General features: G+C 45.7%; 1 protein-coding gene across 7 annotated transcripts in view; it reads right to left on the bottom strand.

Moving 5' to 3' along the window:
• Positions 1 to 569: 569 nt before the first annotated feature.
• map7d1b (MAP7 domain containing 1b) overlaps positions 570 to 25,964 on the bottom strand; it is a 38,155-nt gene continuing 12,760 nt past the window's right edge. Inside the window, exons 2-19 of one of the 7 annotated variants that reach the window (XM_027031187.2) lie at positions 19,039 to 19,239; positions 17,847 to 17,915; positions 17,576 to 17,596; positions 15,545 to 15,708; positions 14,474 to 14,582; positions 12,339 to 12,443; positions 10,005 to 10,124; positions 9,768 to 9,892; positions 9,328 to 9,479; positions 8,714 to 8,952; positions 7,964 to 8,270; positions 6,130 to 6,289; positions 4,720 to 4,824; positions 4,539 to 4,589; positions 4,305 to 4,353; positions 3,409 to 3,493; positions 2,544 to 2,791; positions 570 to 1,163 (exon numbers count right to left, since the gene is read on the bottom strand). In XM_027031187.2, coding sequence (XP_026886988.2) covers positions 1,153 to 1,163; positions 2,544 to 2,791; positions 3,409 to 3,493; positions 4,305 to 4,353; positions 4,539 to 4,589; positions 4,720 to 4,824; positions 6,130 to 6,289; positions 7,964 to 8,270; positions 8,714 to 8,952; positions 9,328 to 9,479; positions 9,768 to 9,892; positions 10,005 to 10,124; positions 12,339 to 12,443; positions 14,474 to 14,582; positions 15,545 to 15,708; positions 17,576 to 17,596; positions 17,847 to 17,915; positions 19,039 to 19,239 — 2,321 coding nt within the window. In that variant the 3' untranslated portion in view covers positions 570 to 1,152. Of the gene's footprint in view, positions 1,164 to 2,543; positions 2,792 to 3,408; positions 3,494 to 4,304; positions 4,354 to 4,538; positions 4,590 to 4,719; positions 4,825 to 6,129; positions 6,290 to 7,963; positions 8,271 to 8,713; positions 8,956 to 9,327; positions 9,480 to 9,767; positions 9,893 to 10,004; positions 10,125 to 12,338; positions 12,444 to 14,473; positions 14,583 to 15,544; positions 15,709 to 17,575; positions 17,597 to 17,846; positions 17,918 to 19,038; positions 19,240 to 25,964 lie in introns of those variants that run through there. The other 6 variants (XM_027031186.2, XM_027031192.2, XM_027031190.2 and 3 more) reach the window with 6 other exon arrangements.

Here is a 25,964-nt window from a genome sequence, read left to right as displayed (position 1 = left end):
CTTTGACCAAAATAAGTCTCTTTCCAATACAAAAGCTGCAGTGTGAATTAAAAAGCTGCATGTTTGTCTTTTTCATATAATGGAAATAATGTATTTTCCTATAATGACATTTTCCTATGATGAATTCCTATAACGGAAAAGGAGAAAAAGGTTATGAAGGGGTGCTGAATACCAGTTAATTGGTTAATTTGTGCACGCACGCGCACACACACACACACACGCACACACACACACACACACACACACACACACGCACGCACACACACACACACACACACACACACACACACACACGCACACACACACACACGCACACACACACACGCACACACACACACACACACACACACGCGCGCACACGCACACACACACACGCACACACACACGCACACACACACACACACACACACGCGCACACACACACACACACACACACGCACACGCACACGCACACGCACACGCACGCGCACGCGCACGCGCACGCACACGCACACGCACACGCACACGCACACGCACACACACACACACACACACACACACACACGCACACACACAAATACAAATTTAAACCCATTTTCATAAAGGTTTATTCCACAGGTCAGGCAAATATACATTTACACAACCAGCACCCTTCTTTGCTGATGTGTCTCACGTTAAATAACTCAGGAATTCAAGACTCCACACTTGTTTTCTGAACTCAAAAGAAAAACAGTAATATAATAATAAGAACAACAACAATAACAATAATTATTTTATCATATCGATAACCAAATACTGTTTCCAGGGCTCTTGCTAAAATTCATTACAGTCTTTTAAAGGTGCATCCCAAAACCTTGGTGACGATTTGATAGAACTCCACACTGTTGCACCGTAATACTCAGTGAGAAAAGCAGAAAAACACTTTTTTTTTGTTTTCTTGTTTTTGGAACCTTTTTGTTTCTAATACATTATGTAAATAAGATGCTGGTCCAGGTGTCTATGTTCAGCCCAGCCGTTCCTCGGGGACGCATGTGTCCCCGAGTATGTCCTGCTGTTAACGAGCTCCCCCGGTCCATTCCACACACACCTCTGCTGCCACTGCACCTGCTGCTCTGTACACGGCACTCTGCGTAGACGGCGTGGTGAAACCGGGCCTCGCGGGACGCTGGCTGCTCACAGGACTTCTGCGGGACACGGAACATGTACGCTTAATAAGGTTAGGAGCCTGCCTTTATTATACACAATAGCAATTCAAAGAATCAATGTTAATATTGAATAATAAAGCCTATTACACCTTGATAGCTATCACCTTTGCAAAGTAGGTAAAGTAAAATAAAAAATTCTGAATGAAAAAATTGCAAATTGCAATCGGAAAGATTAAGAAGAAACAATAAATTAGGATCTAAAAAATGAGGAAAAATTAAAAGGTGCTAAAAGTCATACAAGTGTTAAAATAAATGAGAATTAAACATTTAAACTGTCTAAATAAAATATAAAAAGGACTGGACAAATTAGGGACGAAAAGAATTTAAAGTACATTGTAGTGCTAAAAATGAAATGCAGTGCTAGACAGAGTCACGGGAAGAGAAGGCTACTGCATTTGCTGCCTGCTCCACCAGAGCCATGTTCTGTGGGAAGAGAAACTGGGTTTGGCTCTTTCTGATTATGATCAAGCTCCTTCGGAAATGACTTTGGATCAATCTAAGATTATACAAAGGAAGGAACATCTCTGTCCCTCTCTCACACACATCCGCACACAAGTCTCCAAAGGCCCTGATTTAAAGTCAAAGTCACATTTCATTGTAAGCTGAATAGCCTGGAGCAGTGCAGACTAGGGTAAGGTGGTTTGTCCTGGCTGTGAGCCCATCTCCCACAGTATGCTCTGGGGTAAGTGAAGGCCGGGAAGGCCTGCATTGAGGCTGGTGGCAGGGACCGGACAGAAGGAGTCAGGAGGAGAAGCAGAGCCAGGCCGCTCTTTCCATAGTCATCCGTCAGCTCTTCCACAGCTAAGGGCTCCAGCTGGGCAGGTGTCTCTGAAACAAGAGCCTAACTTTGGGACAGAGCCAAGAGCTTTCCTCCCCTCTGCTGAGCCAGCTCCAGCTGGATGTCTCTGCACCGATCTGCTTGTGGGAAATGGTCAAAACCACTAAGATACAAAAGCTTTTCATACTATCCCTCCCTGTTTCTTTATGAGTCCAACAGAGTAAACCAGCTTCATGTAACTGTACTGGTTCAGACTGCAGGGATTAGTTTGACTCGTGGGATTCTGTGCTATGTGTGCAGATGTTACTGTATGATTTATGGGAGACTTTTCTCTCCCCCATCCATGTTTCACACCTGAAGGAACTTTGGCCACAGATGCAGTTACTGACGGCACACAAGCTCTGAATTTCTTTTCCTCTTTATACATGGGATTTTGCTCTCAACAGTGGGAACACGTTGCACTTAATGTATAAGCCAAAATGCTAAATGAGGACTGCACCGATCTGAAATGTACACTTCTAAAATGAGCGATTTCACTAGAGGTTACCATGGAAACGCTGCAGTTATCTGCGAATGTTTACCTGCCACATGATGCGGCTTCATAGGCCCTGCTTTCATCAGGAACGGCTCCCCTCCCTCAAAAGCCATGATTGGCTCGGTTGCGATGCCAGTCTGAGACTGGCTCTGCCCACTGCTGCTGCCTCCACTGCGATTGGACAGCTGGATGATCTCCTCGAAGTCGCCAGCCTCCTCACTGGAGCCCAGGCCGTTGTGATGCTTGGTGGGCTGCACTCCATTCACCACTTGGGGAGAACCCCAGGAGTCGGGGCTGAGGAGAGACCCATTAAATAGTGTCATATTGCGTGTCCTCTTCTGTGAACCTGGGGACCCGCTGCCCTTCACTATGGGTTGCCAGTTCTATGCTACTCACACCTCCAGCTGCAGTACTGAATCACTGCAGGGGTTTCTAGGCGGGAATGCTGAAACCCTGTAGTAACACATTATTTACTGCTCCATCTGGCAAGATGACAAACCACAAGTCTGCTTTTCACCGTTGGGTAATGATTACTGCTGAATGAAAACATCTTTTATGAGCTGTTTTCAGTAACGCCTCATTTTGCATTATTTTTGCAAATGTTATATATAATCTTTAATTGAGGCAGAGCAAAGCAAAAAATCTCATAATTCATGCTCCATTAAATACGGTGAAGAGATCGTTCCCTCATTAGCGGTATTGAATTAAAACTTAAAAAAAACTGGTGAAAATAATATTTATGCATCTAGATTCTAGGTGACTAGAATAAAACAGCTTTTCTGTTGAATATTTGCTTTGAGCAACATCATTACTGAAAGATAATGATTCTGTATTTGTCTTTCAATATAAATTTAATAGGATGCCTAAAAACTTCAAGTGGGCAACCACGTTTTACTTCCTGTTTTGCTTACCTCACTTTCAGATCTCCCTGTGATTGGTTTGAACCTGGAGTAACACTATTGCCGGTCACAGATGGATTCGGAGGGGTGGCAGGACCTGCAAGAAAAAAAAGACCCTTAGATTATTCTGTATACTCAAAGTTTATTTATGCTTCATATTATATTACACTCATGTCTCATCCTCTGTCACAACTGCTGTGTGTGTTATATAATTTAATTTCAACTTTGGTGTTATTACATCAAACAGTCTGGGTGTTCGTATCATTTCTGCGGTTTAATAAGTTTGGGTTTGGGTCGGTGAGGATCTATAGGTCACATTGGCTGCCTTCACACAAACACTGAAGACCTCTTCACTCAGTTGCTAAGCACTTATTAAAAACATTCAATTACTGTCTTTTTTCCACCCCCTCAAGCGCATTAGCTTGAAGATATTCTCAACACCGCCCTATCTATTGTCACAGGAGGATGCGTATTTGATAGACTACAAAGCTCTTCTGTGAGTCACTCTAGACACATGCTGTAATTGTGATTGTGGTGATGACTTCTGATGATGACTTCTGGCCAATGTTTTACAAGGAATCTTTCTTAATTTTTTTTCTAGAGCAATTGTTAATATATTTCAACCTCATGTCTCTTTAGAGAAGAGACATTTTTATTCTGTTCTCCTTGTGTTAGCTCGATCTTCCCCCTTTGGGGTTAAAGCACCAGCAGACGTCTGTCACTCACCTCCAGCTAATGTGTGTGTAAATTCTTCCACAGCATGTTTTCAAACTGTTGGCTGAGCATCGTCAGCGTGCACCTGGGCCTCCACTGGGGCACAAAGCCCCCAGTGGAGAGCGTTCTGGCACTGTCTCTGAGGCACGCTATGTGGGTGATGCTGTCTGCAACGTTCCAGATAGTAAACCTACCTGTGTTCACCTCACTGCCGTTGACCTGGCCTGGAGACTTGGCATTCTTCTGCAGTGGAAGGAACAACAGAAGGTCATTATTGGTATAGTGTGTGCGTGTGCCTCCATTTCTAAGAATCTGCCAAATAAAGGTACTGTACTGACATGCTGAAAAAGGGTACTGTACTGAACTGCTGCTACTGTGTAATGTTTGATAATGTTTGAGAAAGGTTAGACGGAGGAGCCAAACCTCACCTTCTCTCCAGCGTCACTTTTGCGAGTTCTCTTCATGATCTCCTCCAGGCGCTAGACACGCACACCCCATGAGACAACACATGACCATCTCAGCTTAATCATGTTCCACTTTCACTGACCAAGCATGCTTTTGAGAATTTTCTCTCTCTCTCTCTCTCTCTCTCTCTCTCTCCCCTCTTACCTTCTTTCTCTCCAGTCGCTCCTGTTCTTCTTTCTGGAAGTGCTTCTCTCTCTCCATCCTTTGTCGCTCCGCCTCCTCGCGAGCCTTTGACTCCGCTTCTTCTTTCTGGGAGAAAGAAATGAATGCACAATCAAAAAACTGTGAATCACATCAAAGATCATCTGTCCCATCCTTTGTGATAACCATTTAGCTCACCAAACTAATCTCTCAGCAACTTTTAAAAAGCTCATTAAACTGGGCTATAGGAAGTGCCTACAAAGACAGAGCACTCGTTCGCTCACTCACTCACTCACAGGTCCAAAAGTAGTACTTCCATACATCGTAAAATAGTTACTCTGTGCCACCAGGGGGGAGTAGAGGTCTGAAATTCCGCTTGTTTGTCCCATTTCAGAAATACAAATTCGTTCCTCTATGGATTTCCCTGCTATCATAAAAATACATATCATATTTCTCCTTGGCATCTCTCTCTCAACCACTGAAATAGAACCTATGATAACTCAAACTGAAAGCGTATGAGTAGAGGAAATTATCTTTGAGGGAGAAAAGCTCCCCACGTGTATGTCTCAGCATCATCTCAGTTTGGTGAAAAACCTCTAAGAAAACTATCGTGGTACTGCTCAGATCACACTTCCATAATCAGATGAGCAGAAAGGCTTAGTCAAGGGCACTGACTTCATAAAGGAGTGCTCGAGTGCTAAACAGCAGAGTTTAATCTGGTTTAACAATGTTTTTTGTCAAAAGCTTTGTTTTACACTTGCAGATGATGAAATAATTGGGCCATGATATTACACCCTGTGAAAGTCTATAAGAGGTCATATCTTTAGTCCTTTTAGAGGTCATTGGACAAAAAACACACATTAAAACCATTTGAAACCATTCTGATTGTTGAATCAAATGTTGTATAAATACAAGATATTCCTATAAGTGTATAATGTAGCAAAAGGGATATATGAAGGACTGAGGTGGCAGGTGAGCAGAGTGGCTTGGTCAGCTGCATTAACACCTGCTGCAATGACACAGTGAAAAGCATTGGATGGTGCAGGCCTACGGGTCAAGCGTGCATCACAACCATCTCTCTCTCTCTCTCTCTCTCTCTCTCTCTCTCTCTCTCTCTCTCTCTCTCTCTCTCTCTCTCTCTCTCTCTCTCTCTCTCTCTCTCTCTCTCTCTCTCTCTCTCTCTCTCTCTCTCTCTCTCTCTCTCTCTCTCTCTCTCTCTCTCTTCCTCTCTCCCTCCCCTGAGCCCTGTACAGCAGCCACATCACCACGTGGGATGTCCGGTAGGGCCTCATGGCTATCGTCTGCCTCCACAAAAACGAAAATGAAAATCTGAAAATCTACAGCATTCCAAAACCTCTCACATTACTCGTGAAAAACCTCAGAAGACTCCGTTTCCCAGGATGTACCACTCACCTGTCTCTGGAGGCGCATGCTCTCCTCCTGCTCAGCCCGGGCCCTCTCCTGCGCCTCCCTCTCCTCCTGCAGACGCTGCTGCTGGAGCATTAACTGCGCCTCCTCCTGCCTGCGTCTCCTCTCCTCCTCCTCTCGCCGAGCGTGCTCCTCACGCAGCTCTCTGGCGAGGAGCACACCGACAGACCGTGTCAAACGCGTGGCGGGTTCGTTGGGGAACCAATGACACGAAGAACTTGACAAAAAAATGATGTTTTAAGCTGTCAAAGGGTTAGTAACATCGGCCATATAATGTTATAACATGCTGTACCATGCTAAGAGAAGTGAACACGACAACAAATATCTCTGGATCTCTTTGGACCATGACAATCTCTGGACAGAGATCATGGCAAAAACAAACTAAGACGCGACAACAAAACCTCAGAGTATCAAATATAAAATCAAAGCATGTTAATTAACATCATATATGGTTTGTTAAATGCTGTGACTGGTTAGTAAAAGCAGACTCTAAAAAAACATAATGGCTATAAAGATAATGACTAGACTAAGATAATGAATAAACGAAACTTGGAAAAACCCCATGCAGTGTATTTAATAGTGTTGGAAGACTGAGCGCTGTTCTCTGTGTATGACCTAAAGCTTCATCCAGGGCTGAAGTCCAGTTTACAGTGACTTCAAATCTTGGTTGTATCATCGTTCAATTTCCACCACATTTCTGTACATCTGATAGGTCTATACATGGAGATAACCTTTCATGCTGCATCCAGACGATGCGTTATGTAGCTTTATTAGCTCTACACTGTGGGCACTGACTATAGTTGTCTTACAGACACCACGTGACCTGCCCTGAATGCATGCCTGTGTTCAGTGTAGTGCATGCATCAGTGCAGGATATCACGTCCATGAGAGCACACACTCATCCCCGTAGTGGCAAAAATGCTATGGTCGCACTGAATGACGGCACGGGCCAAATGCTGTTCATGTAATTGTGATATTCTTGTCACGGAACGCTCGCCTCTCACAAGTCATGTGGTTTGGCCTGTCACGTGCAGTGGGAGGATCTTTGTTTGTAACCACGCCTGCACACACCTGCACCTTGTTTGTCTTTGTATATTTAAACCCGCGTTAAGTGTGTCTATGTTCAGTTTGTTATAAGGGAGTGCCACTATAGTCTTTATGTTTTATGTAAATAAATGTTTGTCCACGTCGAGAGAGTCCTGCTCCACGCCCCTCGGCACTCGGACCACACGTTACAATTCTGGCCTGCATTCATTTGGTGACAGTGAATTGCGTCGTGTGAATGCCATGATGAAACACTCAATGCCATTAGCTCTAATTGGTCAGGATATTCAAAGAGCACAAACAAACAACAAACAAATGAAAAAAACAATGAACAAAAACAAAACACTGCTTTGTTAGTGAGCTCATTAGCATATCAGTGATATCAGTCCTGGGAAAAGCAAACATCTGTAATAACATTTAAGAGATGATACACCACACAGGCCTAGTTCAGCAATGGTGTGTGTAGAGATGTGGAGACGTGGAGGCGTGGCGGTGCGGAGGTGTGGAGACGTGGAGATGTGGAGGTGTGGAGGTGTGAAAGTGTAGAGACATGGAGATGTGGAGGTGTGGAGGTGCGGAGACGTGGAGGTGTGGAGGTGCGGAGAGGTGGAGAAGTGGAGGTGTGGAGATGTGGAGGTGAGGAGGTGCGGAGGTGTGGAGACGTGGAGATGTGGAGGTGTGGAGACGTGGAGGTGTGGAGGTGCGGAGAGGTGGAGAAGTGGAGGTGTGGAGATGTGGAGGTGAGGAGGTGCGGAGGTGTGGAGCTGTTCTCCACCTGCTTTTCTGCTCCTGTTCCAGCCTCTCCTGCTCCTCCTTCTCCCTCTGCTCACGAGCCTGTCGCCGCTTCTCCGCCAGTGCCCGGCTAGCCTCCTCGGGGTTGCTGGTGCCAGCCGTCGGCTTGGCTGCAGGAGGGGCGGGCTCGGCCTGAGGGGAAGGGGCATGAGGGGGAGGGGCCTGAGGAGTGGCTGTAGGACTGGGTGGCGCGACCTCAGTGGTAGAAGGGGCCGCTGTGATTGGCTGAGAGTCAGAAGGGGGCATTGCTGGAGAGGCGGAGACTGTGATGGCTGGAACGCTAGCGGTAGCTGAAGAGCAAAAGACAGGAAACAGTTTTGCAAACACGCTGAACATGTTGAACACACTTCAGGCACTGATATAGCAATAAGTACCTGGAGTGTGTAGTTGTCACACGCTTTTAATCATATTTTGTCATGTGCTCTGAATCAGTAGAATCACCTGAATCACCTGCTATTTCCTAACAAACACACACACTGTAATGTTTGCTGCAGGCTTCAGAATGTTTTAGAAATGAAAATGATGCAGTGTGGACAAAGGAGAAAGTATTTGAGGGATGAATGATGGGTGGAGTTCCTTAAGCTTGTAAAACAGAAAATACAAACGTGAAAGCTGACAGTAATCCAAATGCTACCCAAGAATTTCCATGTCCGTTTAGCACAAATGCAGAACCTCGTTCTCAGTTTAAGAGTTATGTCCGCCTCTGAAGAGTTACCGTGGCCATCGGACTGACCTTTTCCCTCCTCCGGTTGTTCAGAATGACTGGGATGTTTCTTGGTTTCCACAGAGATGGTGCTGACAGCAGGAGCCTGAACCCGGGCTGGGGTCTGGGCCCGTTTGGGCCGGGCCTTGGCGCTGGGGGTTGTCTTGCCTCCGGAGGATGGGGGATTGGGGGATGCTGCAGGGTTGGGGGACATGGGGCGACTCCTGAGGGGCGCAGGGGAGGAGACCCTGTTCTTGGGTTTAACATTACTGCTGAGAAAGAGAAGGAAGGAAACAGGACAGGGAGGGAGTGTCACAGTGCTGGTCCAAAAAACCCGTGACGCAGACCCTGACAAGCCGTTACTTAACTTCCCGCTGGACTGAAAGGCCAATAGCAATCAAAGGTTTGAGAAAGAACAAGAGGAGAGGAGAAGGAGCAGTAAAATTATGATCTCACTGTTCTCAATGTGCAAATGGTCCTATCTGAACACTAACAATAAATCTCTTTCACTCTGGAGAGAACTCACTCTCTCCATAGTCTTTAACCCATGTCTCAACCATCTCCATGACTGCCTCTGAGGTTAAAGGTTCACACATGTTCACACACACACACACACACACACACACACACACACACACACTCACCTGGGCTCTGGTTTGGTTCTAGAGATGGACTGTGACTGCCTCTTCTTCTGTACCTTCTCCTTCGATAGAGTGTTCTTCTCCTTCGATAGAGCGTTCTTCTCCTTCTCATTCTCCCTCTCTTTGTCTTTCTTTTCTTTCTTTTTCTTGTCAGCCTTAAAACAGCCCACAACGGCCATAAACTTAGATTGGTGTACAACTTGTGCACAAACATGATATGTGCATGTGGTTGTGAGTGTGTCCAATCCATTTCCATTGCTTATGTGTGTGAGTGCAGTATCTTCTGTACTGGTCGTATTTGTGTCTGTGCATGTGTGTGTGTGCGTGCGTGCGTATTTCTGTCTGTGTGTGTGTGTGTGCACGTGTGAATATGTGAATTTTGTATGAGTGTTTGTGCATGCATACGTGAGTATGAGTGTGCATGTGAGTGTGCGTGTGTGTACCGGTGTGGAGTTGCGTCTGCGCTGGCGCTGTGCGATGTCTGGTGTGCTGGCTGTCCAGCGGTCAGAGCTGCGCTGGTGGGAGCAGCCAGTCAACGGAGTTGTAGACGGAGAGCGGGAACACTGATCTGAGATCAGTCACAAACAATACATCATTTATCCTCCTAAAGTCTCTAAGTCTCTTATCCTTTAGGCTGAAGGGTGTGTGACTGTGTGTGTGTGTGTGTGTGTAAGACTCACGAGGGTCGCTGCTGTTCATGAGTGTGGCTGCGCTTCTGCTCCTGGCCAGGAAAGACAATGTGGGTGTCATCAGCCTCTCCACGATGCGACTCTCCCATGGGCTCAGGCGCAGGCTGCGAGCTGCCAGAAGAGGGCGCTGTTAGTGACCGCACATGCCAACACATGGCACTCGGGCCTCTGAGGCTAGTGGCACAAACCAGAAACCCACATGAATGCAGTCTAAGTTCCCAGAATGTTTTGTTTGTCACTTTATTTTGCATGCGAGTCTAAAGCGAATACGTGGAATTTTATAACAGCATACAAACTGTGGCTTTTGACTTGCTGTTCTAACTCTTCTGCATGACAGCTTGATTTCCTACAAGAGGAGTGTTGAGCGGTTATGACACGCACGCATGGCTGTCCCATGCGGCATCATAACCGACTGCCCCATTACAATAAATGACTGCCGTCCGTCTGCCACCGTATGTCGGTGCAGCCTTACGCCTCCCCTTCTGAGATTTGAATGACCCTGAGATCAGCGAAACAAGGGCAAGATAATAAATCGGATAAATCCCGCCCCTTTGATTTGTCTCTGAGCTTTATCAACAAAACAGAAGACAGTCTCTCTCTCTCTCTTTCTCTCTCTCTTCCAGTCTCTCATACACACACGTGCCCCCCCCCCCCCCGCACTTCTTTACGTCTATACATACGGTGGTGTACAACACACCAAAAAAAGTACTTCAAAAATGCACGCCTCATGCCTCACTACACGGTAAAAAAAATAAATCCAAGGTCGTCTTCCGAAGACTGCTGTAACTTTCCGTCTTTCAAGCTGCAAAATTTTACAACATGCGCAACGGTCGATAACCCTCTGTTGCTAAGCAACGGCTGTTTTCCCCTCCCCCCCCTCTACTGCGGCAGGCCATGCAGAGCTTGGCTCCACTGAACCCATCTCCTGGCTACTGCCTACGTGGCTGTGATCTGTAAACTACGGCGCCAGACTACTGCACAGAAAATCCTGCCAGTCTAAACAGGTAGTGAGGTCCAGAGAGGGCCGTATCGTTGCCTGTTTTTGCTGTGTTTATTTGTTGGCCTGTAAAAGTTCTAAGCTGCATGAGACCAGAGTCTTGTTTGCAGTGCTTTCATAAACGATAGAAATGATTGACTTGAGAAAATGTGAGACGGCCCAGTTCTAAAAGGATGAGCTCTTTGACGTTGCGTGTCTGTCTGTCCGTCCGTCCGTCTGTCTGCTATGCCTCTGGTTGTGAAGCCCTCTGGATTCTGGCTAGCGGCTTTATAAGCTGACAAGGTTTGCACAAACTGTGGGGATAGAAGCGAAGTGTCTGATGCTGCCCAGATTCAGCATGTGCTGTGTCGGACACAGTCACGTGTGAACGGGCAGAGAGGGAAGAGGGAGAAATATCACCATGACGTTCCTTACAAACACCACAGCAGACAAAATGACCTTACATGGAGGAACTTGGGTCACTGCGCTTTAAAGCCTCTGAAGAATGAACCTCGCTTTGAAGTTCAGTCTGCATGCCAGTGTGCCATAAATAACTCAAATCAGTCTCCTTTAAAAATGCAATCAGTAGCCTGTATTTTAGGATGGACCTGATCTAGGATACCTACTCTTTGGGGCAGTGATTATATCTTTAAGTTATTTAGCTTTTGACTGCTTTAACAAAAATCTTAACCTTTCATGCTTTCCAAAGCATGCAGCCTTTTCTGTTGAAAAATAAATCAACCTTATTAAATCAGTCTAATAACTATGGCAAAAGGTGAGTGTTATTCATCCCGAGTAACACACCAAAACTCTCGCATGAATCAACAATGGGTTATGAAGTCAGAGTCACATACTACCAGCCCACACCAGCACCACTGACACAGCACACCACATACAGCAGGAAAAGGACAACCCGCAAAGAAACAAACAAAGAAAACGCCGGAAAACGGTGGGGAAAGAAGGGATTCATGAGTAAACCAACCAAACAAAATGCAAAGCTTAGCATGTAGAGCTACATCACTGCTGAACAACCACCACAAACCATGAAATTAAGAGATGTGGTCCGATCAAAGATGCATTTAAAGGGAAGAACTAAAAATTCCCCACAATGCAACACAAGAACGAGAGAGGGTGGATGTGGGGGGGGGGGGGCACCAGACACAGGCAAGCAGGCATGTCACCATAAACGCCGGAATAACATCCCCCGGAAAAAGAAACGGAAAATGATCATCTAAAGCCAAAACAAAGCAAAATGAACATGAGGACCCGGCTGGAGGGTCTGGAGGGTGGGGTGGGATCGGCGTGGCGTTGGGGGGAGTCGGCGTGACGTGGGCGCCGCTCGGCCTTACTTCGGTTGGGCGAGTTCCAGAGGGTCGCCGAAGACCTCGAGAGCCTGTTGCTAATTCCAGGCTCCATGTGCCTCAGCAGGTTAACCGTGGAGGCTGAGCATCTGCCTACACCAGAAAGAACCCAACACACACACAAACACACACAGTGTTCACATGGGAAGCACACTGAGAGTTCTGCAGCTGGGTCATTGGAGGCGGAGGGAAGGAGGCTATTCTGAGGTGGGTGTCATTCCAACAGGAAGTCCAAAGAGGGTCATGGGAGGTGAAAGGGCAGCGGCTTGCGGTCCTGGTTCTGGCTCCGCCTCTTCCTGGCATGGTTTAACGTTCTCCCACGTGTCGCGTGTCCTGTCAGGTTCATAAGCTGAACCAGGTGTGGTCGCCTGACTTGAACCAGGTGATTGAGGAAAACAAGAGACCTTGTGTGGCACTGGGTCCCTCAGGGACTCTGGACTGGAAGCCAACAAGTTGGAAAAAAAAGATGGAAGAAAATATTCTATAAATGTAACGACTGATATCATCGTGTGTATTTTCTATGACCTTTTTCATCGTAATATCCCAAAAGGCTACAATGGACTCATCCATCGTCTTGGTTGCATTATGTCCAGCTTTGCCCGACAAGACCTGTCGAATTTGTGACTGAAAAAAGAAACCATCTCTTACTGTGAGGCATGTGACAGCGCGTGAGATAGACCTGCTTACAATGTCTGACACAGCTTAAGCACAAGCACACCCCAGTACCATCATCAATCAACTTGAAGAGTACTATAAAAGCACACACACACACACACACACATGCGCGCGAACACACACACACACACACACACACACACACACGCGCGCGAACACACACACACACACACACACACAGCACTAGAAAGATTCCATTGTGGTGACTTCCAGTAATCTTACTGAATTGTTATTTCTATAAGAGATAGAGGGATAGAGAGAGAGAGAGAGAGAGAGAGAGAGAGAGAAAGGGAGGCAAATCTCCCTCCAATCTAGTCCACATTCCCTCCACTCGGATTCTAGTCCACATTCCTTCCACTTGGATTCTAGTCCACATTCCCTCCACTCGGATTCTACTCCACATTCCCTCCACTCAGATTCGACGCCACATTCTCTCCACTCGGATTCTAGACCACATTCCCTCCACTCGAATTCTAGGCCACATTCCCTTCACTCGGATTCTAGACCACATTCCCTCCACTCGGATTCTAGGCCACATTCCCTCCACTTGGATTCGACGCCACATTCTCTCCACTCGGATTCTAGACCACAATCCCTCTACTCGGATTCTAGACCACATTCCCTCCACTCGGATTCTAGGCCACATTTCTGATTCAGCTAGAGCTGCACTGGGGCAGCCTGTGAAAGTTCTGGAAGAACACAAAAGAAAGAAAACAAACCCCATACTGTCCGCCAGTATGATGTACTGTGTCAAAGGATTAGCTGGTGGTGGGACCAGTGCAATTTGCATTATGTTTGGATGAACTGTAGAGAGCAATAAACATAAAACATAAAACATTAACAAAATGTATCTGCCTGGAGTAACTGTACACAACACCCTGAACTAAACCTGCTGAATGAAGTAGACAGGAATGTGTAAAAACACACTGATCCACACTAAGTCTGGTCATTGTTTAGTTTTGTGTGTTAGCATTTCTTGAAATAACACGTTACTGCAGAGTGACAGGTTTGTCACTTGCTGACCATGGAACACGGCCAGCAAAAAACGATAAGATCTCGAAATACAAAAACACTGAGTTTAAATCGAAATGAGCTCCCTGAGCTGGCAGTGTTTGGATGACGTCACCAAGCACTGATGCTGCAGGCATGTTTCATGGCAGCAGCTGTTCCGTGGGGGTCCATCCCCTTTCTTACTGAGACAGAGATCGTCCTGCTCCCCTCACTACATACACTTTTAGAAGAGTGCTTCTCAGCTCGGTTCTCAGTCCACAAAGGTCCTCCAGCCCGGCCTCTGGCACACCTGCGCCAGGCCGTCCAGGACACAGAATACCTGACGTAGGCCCAAGGACTGGGGTTGGATAAAACAAGAGGGACCATTCACTGTTACTCTTTCTGCTTCTCTAGCTACTGCTACTGTTACTACTAGTACTGCAAATAAAAGTGCTCACTTTCTCTGCGAGACGTTTGGTTCAGTCCACCTGCCCAAGACCATCTCTGCTGTCTGATCTCGGCCCAGGTCTTTTTGGCTGATCGTTTGATGGCAGACTCGTATCTCTCCTGAGGGGAACACAGCACATAAACACTCTCTGTTAGGTGATTTCAAAAGCACACCACTTAGCATTACTTGTACGTTTCATATGCGAGTCACATTTTATTGGTCCACCAATGGTCACGTGACATGGCTTGAGACTAGGAAGTAATTTCCCATAAACTATAAACATTAATGGAAACAAATGCCGAATCAACATTTCTGGACTGCAGACGTGTGGACTTTGAACATGTGTTCTGTGATATTTACTGAAGTAGTCAAAGTTATGACATCCAATGTGCGAGGTTACATGTGTATAAACATTAAGACTTCAGTTTAACTTGCTTCCGTGGTTAACACTGATACCAGAATATGATACCAGAAGCAACCACTGGCAGTCGGAGGCAAAGGAGTTTATTACGTGACCTAATCGATCAGGCTCTTGTCCTCCAGGACCAGATAGAGGTATGTAGTTGATCTTAATACAGTTGAATGGCAGAATTAGACAGCTCTTTGGCCCTGTAGACTCTCAGGAATGTGCATGTTAAGTCCACGAGTCGGCAAGTCGGGAGTAGATCAGAGTATTAGACTGGGCAGAAGAGTTGTTAGTGTAAGATGTAGAAGACTCAGGGGCTGTCAGGTAGTTCCCGAAGTACAGGACCTCCATTAGTCTTCTGTTCTCACAATAAAACCACTACTAGTAATCATAACTAGTACTACTACAACTACTAGCAATAATTACTAGTAGTAATCATCACGACTACTAATAATAACTACTGCCATGGCTATTATCATTATAATTGATAGCAGTGGTAGTATGAGTATTACTACTACTATGTGATGGTGTTTAAAATCAGAACTCAACCCCAACTGGTAAAGCATGGGTGCTGGTCAGAGCCGCGGGTCATACACTGCCACTACGCTAGGCATCAGTCCAATCTACAGCTCAGGGTCTGTGAGGCACTCTGAAGGGCATCCTCCTCCTTCTCACCTTGTTCTTCTCCAGCTTCTGCCTCTGCTTCTCCTCCAGCAGTGCCCTGCGCCTCTCTGCTCTCAGGCGCTGCTCCTCCAGTTTCCTCCTGCGCTCCTCCAGCTGACTCTCGCGCAGACGTCGAGCCCGCTCCTCCTTCTCCAGCCACTGGGCCTTCTTCACCGCTGCAGGGGAAGACGGGAACACGCAGACAGACACCGTCAGATGCATCAGACACCCCGCAAAACGTGCTGCAGCGCCATGGAGCGACGGATGCGCCCGCACAGCGGGGGGAGTGGCTAAGAGGAGGCTTCCTTGTTTATGGCATGCACGATTATTCAGCTCTATCGCAAATATTTTAGGTCTTATCGAGTCGGGGACAGCGTTACATCCTCCAAGCATTTACGTCTAAAGTAAACATTTTTGGTGTTTTTGGAAGCGCTGTTTCACAGTACTGGTTTGTCTGAAAGCTCGTTTGTCGAGTTTGTCGTTTGTCGAGTCCAAAGGCTTGGAGCATTTAACATTTAAGTAACATTTAAGCTCTGAGAGCGAATCTGCTGCTTCTACAGTTCACTTTCCCTGAAACTGATCTAATGTGACCATAAAGACTGAAAGAAATGTATGGAATGTTTTTGGTCTCTCTTTCATTCATACGTTTCTTCTGTCTTCAGTATCAGAAACTGAAGAGTAAGTATAAAGTATGTTTGTCTCGCAGCTGCTGTGCAAACACACAGCAGGCTCAGTCTCATTCCATGATGAAATAACAATTAAAAACCAATCACAGCTGCGTATTTAAAACACCCAGCATGCTGTGCAGCAGTTGGGTGCATTCTCATTGAAGGCCTTCCATGTGGAATACATTTCACATCCCACTGCGGTATTTCCTGTTTTCCCGTGCCCTAAACCTTACAATACAAGTGTGCACACGCACACTCACACACACACACACACACACACACACACACACACACCCATATGAATGTAAACTCCCCAGTATGACTTGAGAGGAGCTACTGCGGTTCTCTGTTTTGAAGAGGACATGAAAATATCTTGGCCAAAACAAATAAATCACCAATATGCAAGAATATTGTACTTGCAAGCTCTGTTCAATCGATGCAGATTCGGTGTGTCTCTTCAACAGCTAACAACATGGTCTAGGCTTTACAGTGTATAATGTTTAAAGTTCTAAGAAACCATAACATTTTAAACATTAGCTTGCTTTTTTTTTCTTACCATGGATATTAATAGAAACATAGGACTTATTCTTTAAAGACTATCATCTTTAAAGAGAAAGCGCACAAAATATCCCAAACCTTGTAGTTCATGTTCCAGTGCCTGTCGGAGTACTGACATGCAGGTCAAAGGAACGGTGTCCGGGTGGTAATATGTTCCCTTTCAGCTTCAAGTTGGGTTTGCATCCCTGTCAACGGTCAAGCTAAGATTTCTGCGCTCCAAACAATGATGAAGGGGCTTTTTGTTACGCCTGACCTGCAACGCGCTCACTGTTGCAGCGCCGGAAGGTTTATCTGGCGTGTACCAGCGGCTGAGCTTTGTCAAGCTAGTACTCTCATTTGTGCGCACCGATCAGGCTGATGGCAGATGCGATTCTATCTGAAATGCTGCCATTACGACCTCGTGGTTTTTCGTGCAAGTGCCTCTGGGACTTACAGATTGGTTAAACGTGGATCCTCATCGGAACGTTGCTAAATGTCACATTGTGAAGTCTGACCATGTGTAGACATGCAGATGTGGAACACATCAGACATGTGTCAAGTTACATGTATAATGGCTATTAATACAGTGATAAATGCAGCTTCTGTGCACGCGTGTTGCTGTTTGACACAGGTCTGGTGTTGAGGGGAAAAGAAAAATCACTGTAACAGCAACCGATTGTTCATTCCCACAAAAGCAAAAAAACACACAGGAATTTCAAAATAGCACAATTTTGTATTTCTGCAAGTAATGGATAAAAAAATCAGGACCAAAATGATACCAGGATGAGTAGCAATTGGTGCAGCAGCCGCCCACTGTGGGTGGCGCCACATGTCTTACCTTGCTCCAGGTTTTGCTGCTCTGAAGCGTTAAAAATAGTGGAGAGAAGTGTCTGTTAATGATGCATGATGCTTCCGTAGCTTTTCTATCTCACTCCTGTTACCCGCCCAACCACAGGAATGGAGAAAACACTTATCTGGTTGCTATTAGGGTAATGATTTCATTATTTTGTCCACTGGAATATTACATGGGTCCTTCTAGGGAAAGTGTGTGTGTGTGTGTGTGTGTGTGTGTGTGTGTGTGTGTGTGTGTGTGTGTGTGTGTGTCTTACCCATGTATTTGGCCCTCTCCTCCCTCCGCTGCTTTGCCAGCTTCTGCCTCTGCTCTGAGCTCATCCCATCTGTGGAGTGGTGACACAGGGTTGCCATTTTAGATTTTACTGAGGCAGCAGTTGAGATTTGGTCTTGGACTTCACACACACTGCGAGCTGTCTGTTTTGGCTTCTCACACTGGGAGCTGTCTGTGTCTCTTTTCTTTCTTCCTCTTCCTGTTCAATCTTGCCCCTCCTACTCTGCCCCGCAGTACCTCTCTCTGACATTCTCCATTCTCTGTCCCCACTCCAGGGTTTACTGATTCAATCAAGATCAGTGAGGTTCAGGATTCAAGTCGCTGCTGAGTGATTAAACTAATCTGTGATGACCACATCTGCCTCTTCACTTCTTAGCCAATCAGATGCTGCTCCAATTATGCAATGTGTGCTTTAAGACACTCCAGGGTTTACACACACACACACACACACACACACACACACACGTCCCACTGTTCTTCTCCATCCTGAGTCCTCTTTGATATTGCATAAGAAGAGTCAGCACTAGAACACAGGTTATATTCTAAATATGTCTGTCCAGATATTTTCTTGGTCAGAGATGTTTGCTTTGGTGCTGGAGCGTCAATGCGCTCCCATGGGCTACAACATGCAGAATTTGTGCGAAGGGCTGGCGTTAATAGAACGTTAACTTGCTGGTTCCTATGGCAACCAGCCTTGCTCTCACTGCGAAAGAGGACTAGCCAAGCCTGATGCACTCGGGACTGTCTGACTGTTCTGGAAAACTGGACTGCACATGCATAAACACAAACAAGTAAACACACACACACACACACACACACACACACACACACACTTCTGAATTCATTCCCTTCCTCCTTCCTACTACAGCAGTTCTTGTCCTCAACAAATCATCACTCAGCATCCTGCTACAGTCAAATGCCTGCTGAGGATTAAGAGCAAGAGCATGTGATGATACCAAAGGGTCAGGGTGGTGTGTGTGGGTGTGGGTGTGGGTGTGTGTGTGTGTGTGTGTGTGTGTGTGTGTGTGTGTGTGTGTGTGTGTGTGTGTTTTGAACCAGCATAGTAAAACCATCCTCTGAATAATACTAAATCAATGATATTTACAATGATACTTCAGAGTCTTGCTGCAACAGTCCTGGGTTTCCTTCTAAAGAGCTCTGCTTAGATGTAGTACCTTTTTTCGCCTGAGGGGTGACGCTGGTTCCAGGCGTGGTGGGTCTGGGGTCTTGTTTAGCAGACTTTTCTGTTCTGGATGGAGGATCGGTGATCAGAGAGGAATCTGTTATGGTAGTGTCATCGGCTTTCAAGGGCTCGGAATCTGACACATTCTCCTTCTCCACCCGTGGAGTTGACTCTTCAGGAGAACAGCTGAGACCTGAGAGAGACGGAGAGAGAGAGAGAGAGAGAGAGAGAGAGAGAGAGAGATGGAGGGGTGAAGGAAGATGGAAGGCGTCAGACATGAAGAGCTTCCCATCAGAAAAGGATGAACTAACCAATTACTGAACACAACATCATGTCTTCACTGAGAGAAACACAGCCTGGGTCTTATCATTTAACATTTTATTTGTGCTTTTTCAAAATGTTCAAGAAAATCAATGAGTAGGCAGATGTGCTTTGAATGTGTTAATGGTTTTGATGAATGATGAATGATGAATGGTTGATGAATTTCTTCTCAGGACACCTATAATCTGTTTCAACTGCTCTTAAAATCTGTTTACAAGGAACACTGTCGCTAGCTCCTACTAGGCAATATACTGGACCAACTGCTATAACTACTACCATCAACACACTGTCGCTAGCTCCTACCAATATACTGGACCAACTGCTATAACTACTACCATCAACACACTGTCGCTAGCTCCTACCAATATACTGGACCAACTGCTATAACTACTACCATCAACACACTGTCGCAAGCTCCTACCAATACACTGGACCAACTGCTATAACTACTACCATCAACACACTGTCGCTAGCTCCTACCAATATACTGGACCAACTGCTATAACTACTACCATCAACACACTGTCGCTAGCTCCTACCAATATACTGGACCAACTGCTATAACCGTCTTTTCTGCTAACACGCTACAATTGCTAGCAATTCGTCTTTCCTCAAACTGATACACGGCAGCACCTGCAACTCCTTAGCATAGCACTCAAATCCAGTTAGCACATCATTAGCACCTCGCTCACACACATCAGCTGAAGCGCTACGCATCAAAGGATCCTAGCGGTGCGCCCTGCCTCCCTGGAGCTTGCACCGCTCACCCCAGCTGGTTTTCAGTCCTTACTTTGGTGTGTATGTGTGTGTGTATATATACGTGTGTGTGTGTGTGTGTGTGTGTGTGTGTGTGTGTGTGTGTGTGTGTGTGTGTGTGTGTGTATTCAAAATTGTAGTAAAGTACACAGAGTTTCCAGAGAAACAGAACATTTCGGACAGAGGTCCTTCATCAGCTGTGCAAGCAATGTGAGATATATATATATATATATATATATATATATATATATATATATATATATATATATGTATATATATATATATATATATATATATATATATATATATATGTATATATATATATATATATATATATATATATATATATATATATATATATATAACTAATGTTTGTGTATATACAATTGACTTCAGTGTTACATTAGGTTGAGATATTTATTGCAATAAATGTGGTTTCCCAGCAAAAATCCAGGTGGTGTAAAAATATATATATCCACTGGGTTGAGGGAACATCAGTGGTTGGATTCAGACCCTGTGGCATGTCCTTCAGCTAGCTGCTTCAGCATGTCATTTCTACTGTAAGCGTTTGTTCAATTATTTTTTTTAACTAAATCTGAGCAGAAGTAGACAGACCCCTACTCGTCCAATCCACAAGCATCAGGGTTGAATGCCATCCAAGCAACTAGCTGACCTCTCATGACCTCTGACACTCAGGGGGTCATCAGGAGGTTAGCCTGCACCCAAACATCCTGTTTTTGTCGGGATTGGTCCTATGCTCTCAAGTGTGGAAGTGTCCAGCAGCTGCTTTGATCCTTCAGCTGTTGTCCATGTACAGACCACCGGAAAAGAGACAGGTCTGAGTATGTTTACCCAGAGACAATAGCTTTCATGGGAGTAGAGGTGGTAGCCGCTATCATCCAGGCATTCAGTTCAAAGTGATACAGATTTAATGTTTCATTGAAAAGAGCGAATGTCAAGAAAATGCATAACTTTGGCGAGGACGGTGGGTATGCTTTCTTTTTATTGTCTGTTTGTGACACCACAGCAGATGCCGCCTGCGTTCTCAGGGCAGGGATATGCGAGACAGGAGGGACAGAAAGAGACGTACATAAGGACTGAATGAGAAACAGAGCTCGAGAGTGAGCGAGGTAGAGCCCACGAGAGAGTTGGGCCTGTCTCCAGCCTCCTCACTGCTGCACCCTACAGAGGGCACTCATCTCTCCCCGTCTCTCTTTGGGAGCTAGCGGCAGGCTACTGTCTCTGACTGCAGGCCGAGAGGGAAGATAAACTGCCAACACAGAGCTTCCATCTGCTTGCAGTCGGCGAGACGCTCCCCCTGGCCGACAGACGAATGGGGGTGACTGCCTCCAGCCTCATCTCTGCTGCCCCCTGGAGGCAGCTCTCATCTGTCCTCATGCTAACCTGGTGGCAAAACACTGTCTAACTTGCAAGGGAGATTAATTAGTCCTCCAGTGCAAGATCAAAATCCGGAAGGCTTTCATGGTAAATGAGAAGAAGTCAGAGGCCTGTGGTTCCTGGGGTCAGAATATGAGTCAAAAGAGGCGACAAGGGTAACAGTAAGTTCAAAGGTTACTATGTCGTATCAATCACAAACACGTGTCAGTGATATCAACAATGAACAATTTCGTATTTTTTCATAAATCTGGCTATTTTTTTTCATTCTTTCTGCAGTTGTGCTTTCTCATTTTTGATTTTAGAATGTGATATAAAGAGCTCTCTATCAGGATAAAACTCAGTTGGTACTTCTTGTAAAACTAATTTTAAAATAAAAACGTTAAACAAAGCCAGATTACTGTTTAACAACCGTGCAGCGCACTTTATGTGAAAGTGGAGCGCAGCTGTTTGGCTACAGTAAAGTGTGTGTGGTCGGCTTTTCTGGAGGATGGCAGGGAGATCCCTGCAGTAGGTCCCTGCAGACTGGGCTTTATCGGCTCGATCTTGCACAACCACCAAATCAAAGATCTGAACAGACCAACAGATGCCTTATTGGCTGGATGGCATAGCAACCGGAACGACTTTATGACCCGACTGCACAGAAACGGGAATTTGGCCAAGACTTTGTGAGAGACGGAGAAAGAAAGAAAGAGAGAGAGCGAGAAAGACAGAGACGGAGAGACAGAAAGACGAGGGAGTGTGTTTAACAAACTTCATTATCATCGGCTTTTGTGTGTGAAAGAGTGGGGGAGAGAGCGTGTGGGTGGGCCTGCATGAGAGAGCACAGGGAGGAGAGACAAAGGAAAAGAGAGAGAGGGAAATGGAGAGAGGCGGGGGGGGGGCATCAGGCACGGCTTAGAACATGTTGAGGCAGATCAGTCAGGAAGCATCGCAATCACAGCGCAGCTACCAGAAACCACCCATCACCGTGACATCACAATGGGCACTGCGACAAGTGACATCACAATGAGAACAGAGACATATGACATCACAGTGAGAATGGAAACATATGGCATCACTGAGAATGGATGCGTGACATCATAACGATGCATCCCTAGTTTATGTTGTCTTTAAAAAAAGTGCTGGCAATGATAAAACAACATCTGGTTTGAGTTTTTACTTGACAAAAAGAAGTGTGCATGGGAGCTCCACCCTATATATGGTACAGCTTTACTTTTAATAGTAACTTTTATTTTTATGTCTGTTTTTTATGACTTGTTTCTTGTAGTTTTGATGTAAGCAGGGTTCTCCACTTGGCAAGAGCCATCACTCTGTGGTGGATTCCCCTGTAAAGAAAAACTCAAGAGGGAAATCCAATCTGACAGCAACTGCCTGCGGCCTTGCTCATCTGGCCGACACAAAGGTGCTGCAGCAGTGCTAAGCATGCACACACTGGTACACGGGAGAAGCCTTCACAGGGCATTCTCCACCACCCCACCCCACCCTCAACCCCCCCACACACAGATCTGTTAGGCCTGGGTGGCTCAGGTTTCAGTCCATGCAACTAGCTACAAAGAGTAAAAATAGCCCCACCGAAAGCCGGCAGCACCCATAAAAGGACCTGGGGTGCAGGAGAGGCGTGTGAGGAATGCCTACATGTCCCTGCAGTACACGGCCACCCTGCAACAGCCATGAAAGTGAACAAAAGACAACAGGAGAGCACAGTGCATAAACACTTCCAGCAAGCAGCATTGACCAAACCAAACCAGACTCACTTTTACTTTATTGCATAGGAAGTCAGAGAGCTTAAGAATATCTGGTTACTACCACCCTACATAACCCTACATAAACATCCACGCCATTAGTTCAAACTAATCAGGTCAGCTTGACGTGTTACATTTGACCATCACGTGTAAGCATTTTCCCAGCTGCCCTTTCTGTATCTTTCAACATGACACCCCCAGAGCGATCAGCTCAGACCATCTCCTTGGCTACGGGCTGACATTAAAGCTCACACACACAGCTGCCAGGATGGCATCCAGGACCAACCACAGGAAAAAGTGCACCCTGGCTCTTGGCGTTACTGGAAGTCACGATGTTTGGTTGTTTGTTTAAACAGGTTGGTTGACACTGCAGCAATGGGGTGTAAAGAGGGTCAGCAGGATGGACTTGTGAGTGTGTGTGTGTGTGTGTGTGTGTGTGTGCGCGCGCACGTGCATGTGTGCGTGTGTGTGTGTGAGGATATCCGAAGCTGCAATGGAGGATCTGGGTCAGGCGGAACTCAGGCATGCCAGGTATGTGCTGGTGCAAATAACAATACAGCAACACAACACGGTACCTAATTACACAACACAGCACACATGACAATGCAGAGAGAGAGAGAGAGAGAGAGAGAGAGAGAGAGAAAGAGAGAGAGAGAGAGAAAGAGAGAGAGAGAGAATGAACTAGATCAAGAATGAGAAAAAAGTAAAACTAAGTAAAAACAAATAAGGACAGGCCGTTTATTTGGACCAAAAGGGTTACAATTACTCAATAACATTACAAAAGTCTTTCAAATTGACTGAAAGACCTGTGTAAAGCTTTTGGAACACATATGCTACAAACCCCCAGTTTCCACCTAACCTCCATAATCCACAGACAGCATTTAATACCCTGTCTGGAAACACAGGGCTGTGGTAAGCCTGAAATCCTATCATTCCACTCCTTTGCTTGGATGTGAATCTGGGAGTGTGCGTCCTTTTAAGCAGACCTCCGGCGTGGTGCCACGCCTTATAAAGAGAACACTCCTTTCGCTCCACTGCCTTTGAAAGTGAAAAACCTCAAATATCTTAGAACAGTCGCCTCCAGAACACAATGACTACAAAATAAGAGTCTCGAGTACAAAGAACATAATCCATCCAAAACAAGAGCAATGCCAAAATGAAAGGCCTGTTAAATATCCTTTATTAAAGAACACAATAAAAACCCCAAGCAAAAATTGGTCATGACAAGCAGCCTTTGTTTTGCTATTGAGATAAGAAGCACAACTTGTGCTACAGCTCAGTTTGGGTTATACTACAGCGAGATGCAGGCACGTCGGCCTCCCCCGACCAGAACACAGGTCGCAGGAGATTGCTTCTGACTGAGCTGCAGGTAAGACAACTGGGTGGTTCTTGCCAGGCAACGCACAGACCTCTATGTCATACACCAGCACAGACCTCTATATCTTACGCCAGCACAGATCTCTATATCTTACGCCAACACAGACCTCTATATCATATGCCAGCACAGACCTCTATATCATATGCCAGCACAGATCTCTATATCATATGCCAGCACAGATCTCTATATCATATGCCAGCACAGATCTCTATATATTACGCCAGCACAGACCTCTATATCATATGCCAGCACAGACCTCTATATCATATGCCAGCACAGATCTCTATATATTACGCCAGCACAGACCTCTATATATTACGCCAGCACAGACCTCTATATCTTACGCCAACACAGACCTCTATATCATATGCCAGCACAGACCTCTATATCATATGCCAGCACAGATCTCTATATATTACGCCAGCACAGACCTCTATATATTACGCCAGCACAGACCTCTATATCTTACGCCAACACAGACCTCTATATCATATGCCAGCACAGACCTCTATATCATATGCCAGCACAGACCTCTATATCTTACGCCAACACAGACCTCTATATCATATGCCAGCACAGACCTCTATATCATATGCCAGCACAGATCTCTATATATTACGCCAGCACAGACCTCTATATATTACGCCAGCAGACCTCTATATCTTACGCCAACACAGACCTCTATATCATATGCCAGCACAGACCTCTATATCATATGCCAGCACAGACCTCTATATATTACGCCAGCACAGACCTCTATATCATATGCCAAAACAGATCTCTATATATTACGCCAGCACAGACCTCTATATATTATGCCAGCACAGACCTCTATATCATATGCCAACACAGATCTCTATATATTACGCCAGCACAGACCTCTATATCATATGCCAGGAATGCCATAGCTGTCTGTCACTGGTGCATATGGTGTGTTGTCCAAGCAGCATGTGTCCTGTAAAACTGGTCAAAATCCCATTTACAATGATACTAACTGATAATGATCTGAAGCTTCCTTTATGACCCTTGATTGTTAACTTTGGTTAACTTTGAAGCTTTAGTGAAGGAAGAAACACTGAAACAGAAGTGAGAGCAAACATGTCACGTCACAGTTGACTGACTCCAACTAGGATAAAAGGAAAGATAAAATGAACCCTCCAAACCCCCTTAATTTAGGAGCTGAGGTGTGCCACAGCCAGCAGGAAAGATCCATATCTAAAACACACGCTCGCACACACACACAATTCTCATAGGAATACCACAACATAAATCTTTCACCCTCCCCTTCTGTACTCTGCTTTGTGAAGTGAAACAGTGGAAGAA

Source organism: Electrophorus electricus, chromosome 2 (assembly GCF_013358815.1).
Source record: "Electrophorus electricus isolate fEleEle1 chromosome 2, fEleEle1.pri, whole genome shotgun sequence".
Lineage (NCBI taxonomy): Eukaryota > Metazoa > Chordata > Actinopteri > Gymnotiformes > Gymnotidae > Electrophorus > Electrophorus electricus.
Note: the sequence above shows the minus strand (reverse complement) of the source record. Positions and strands in the feature narration are given on the sequence as shown.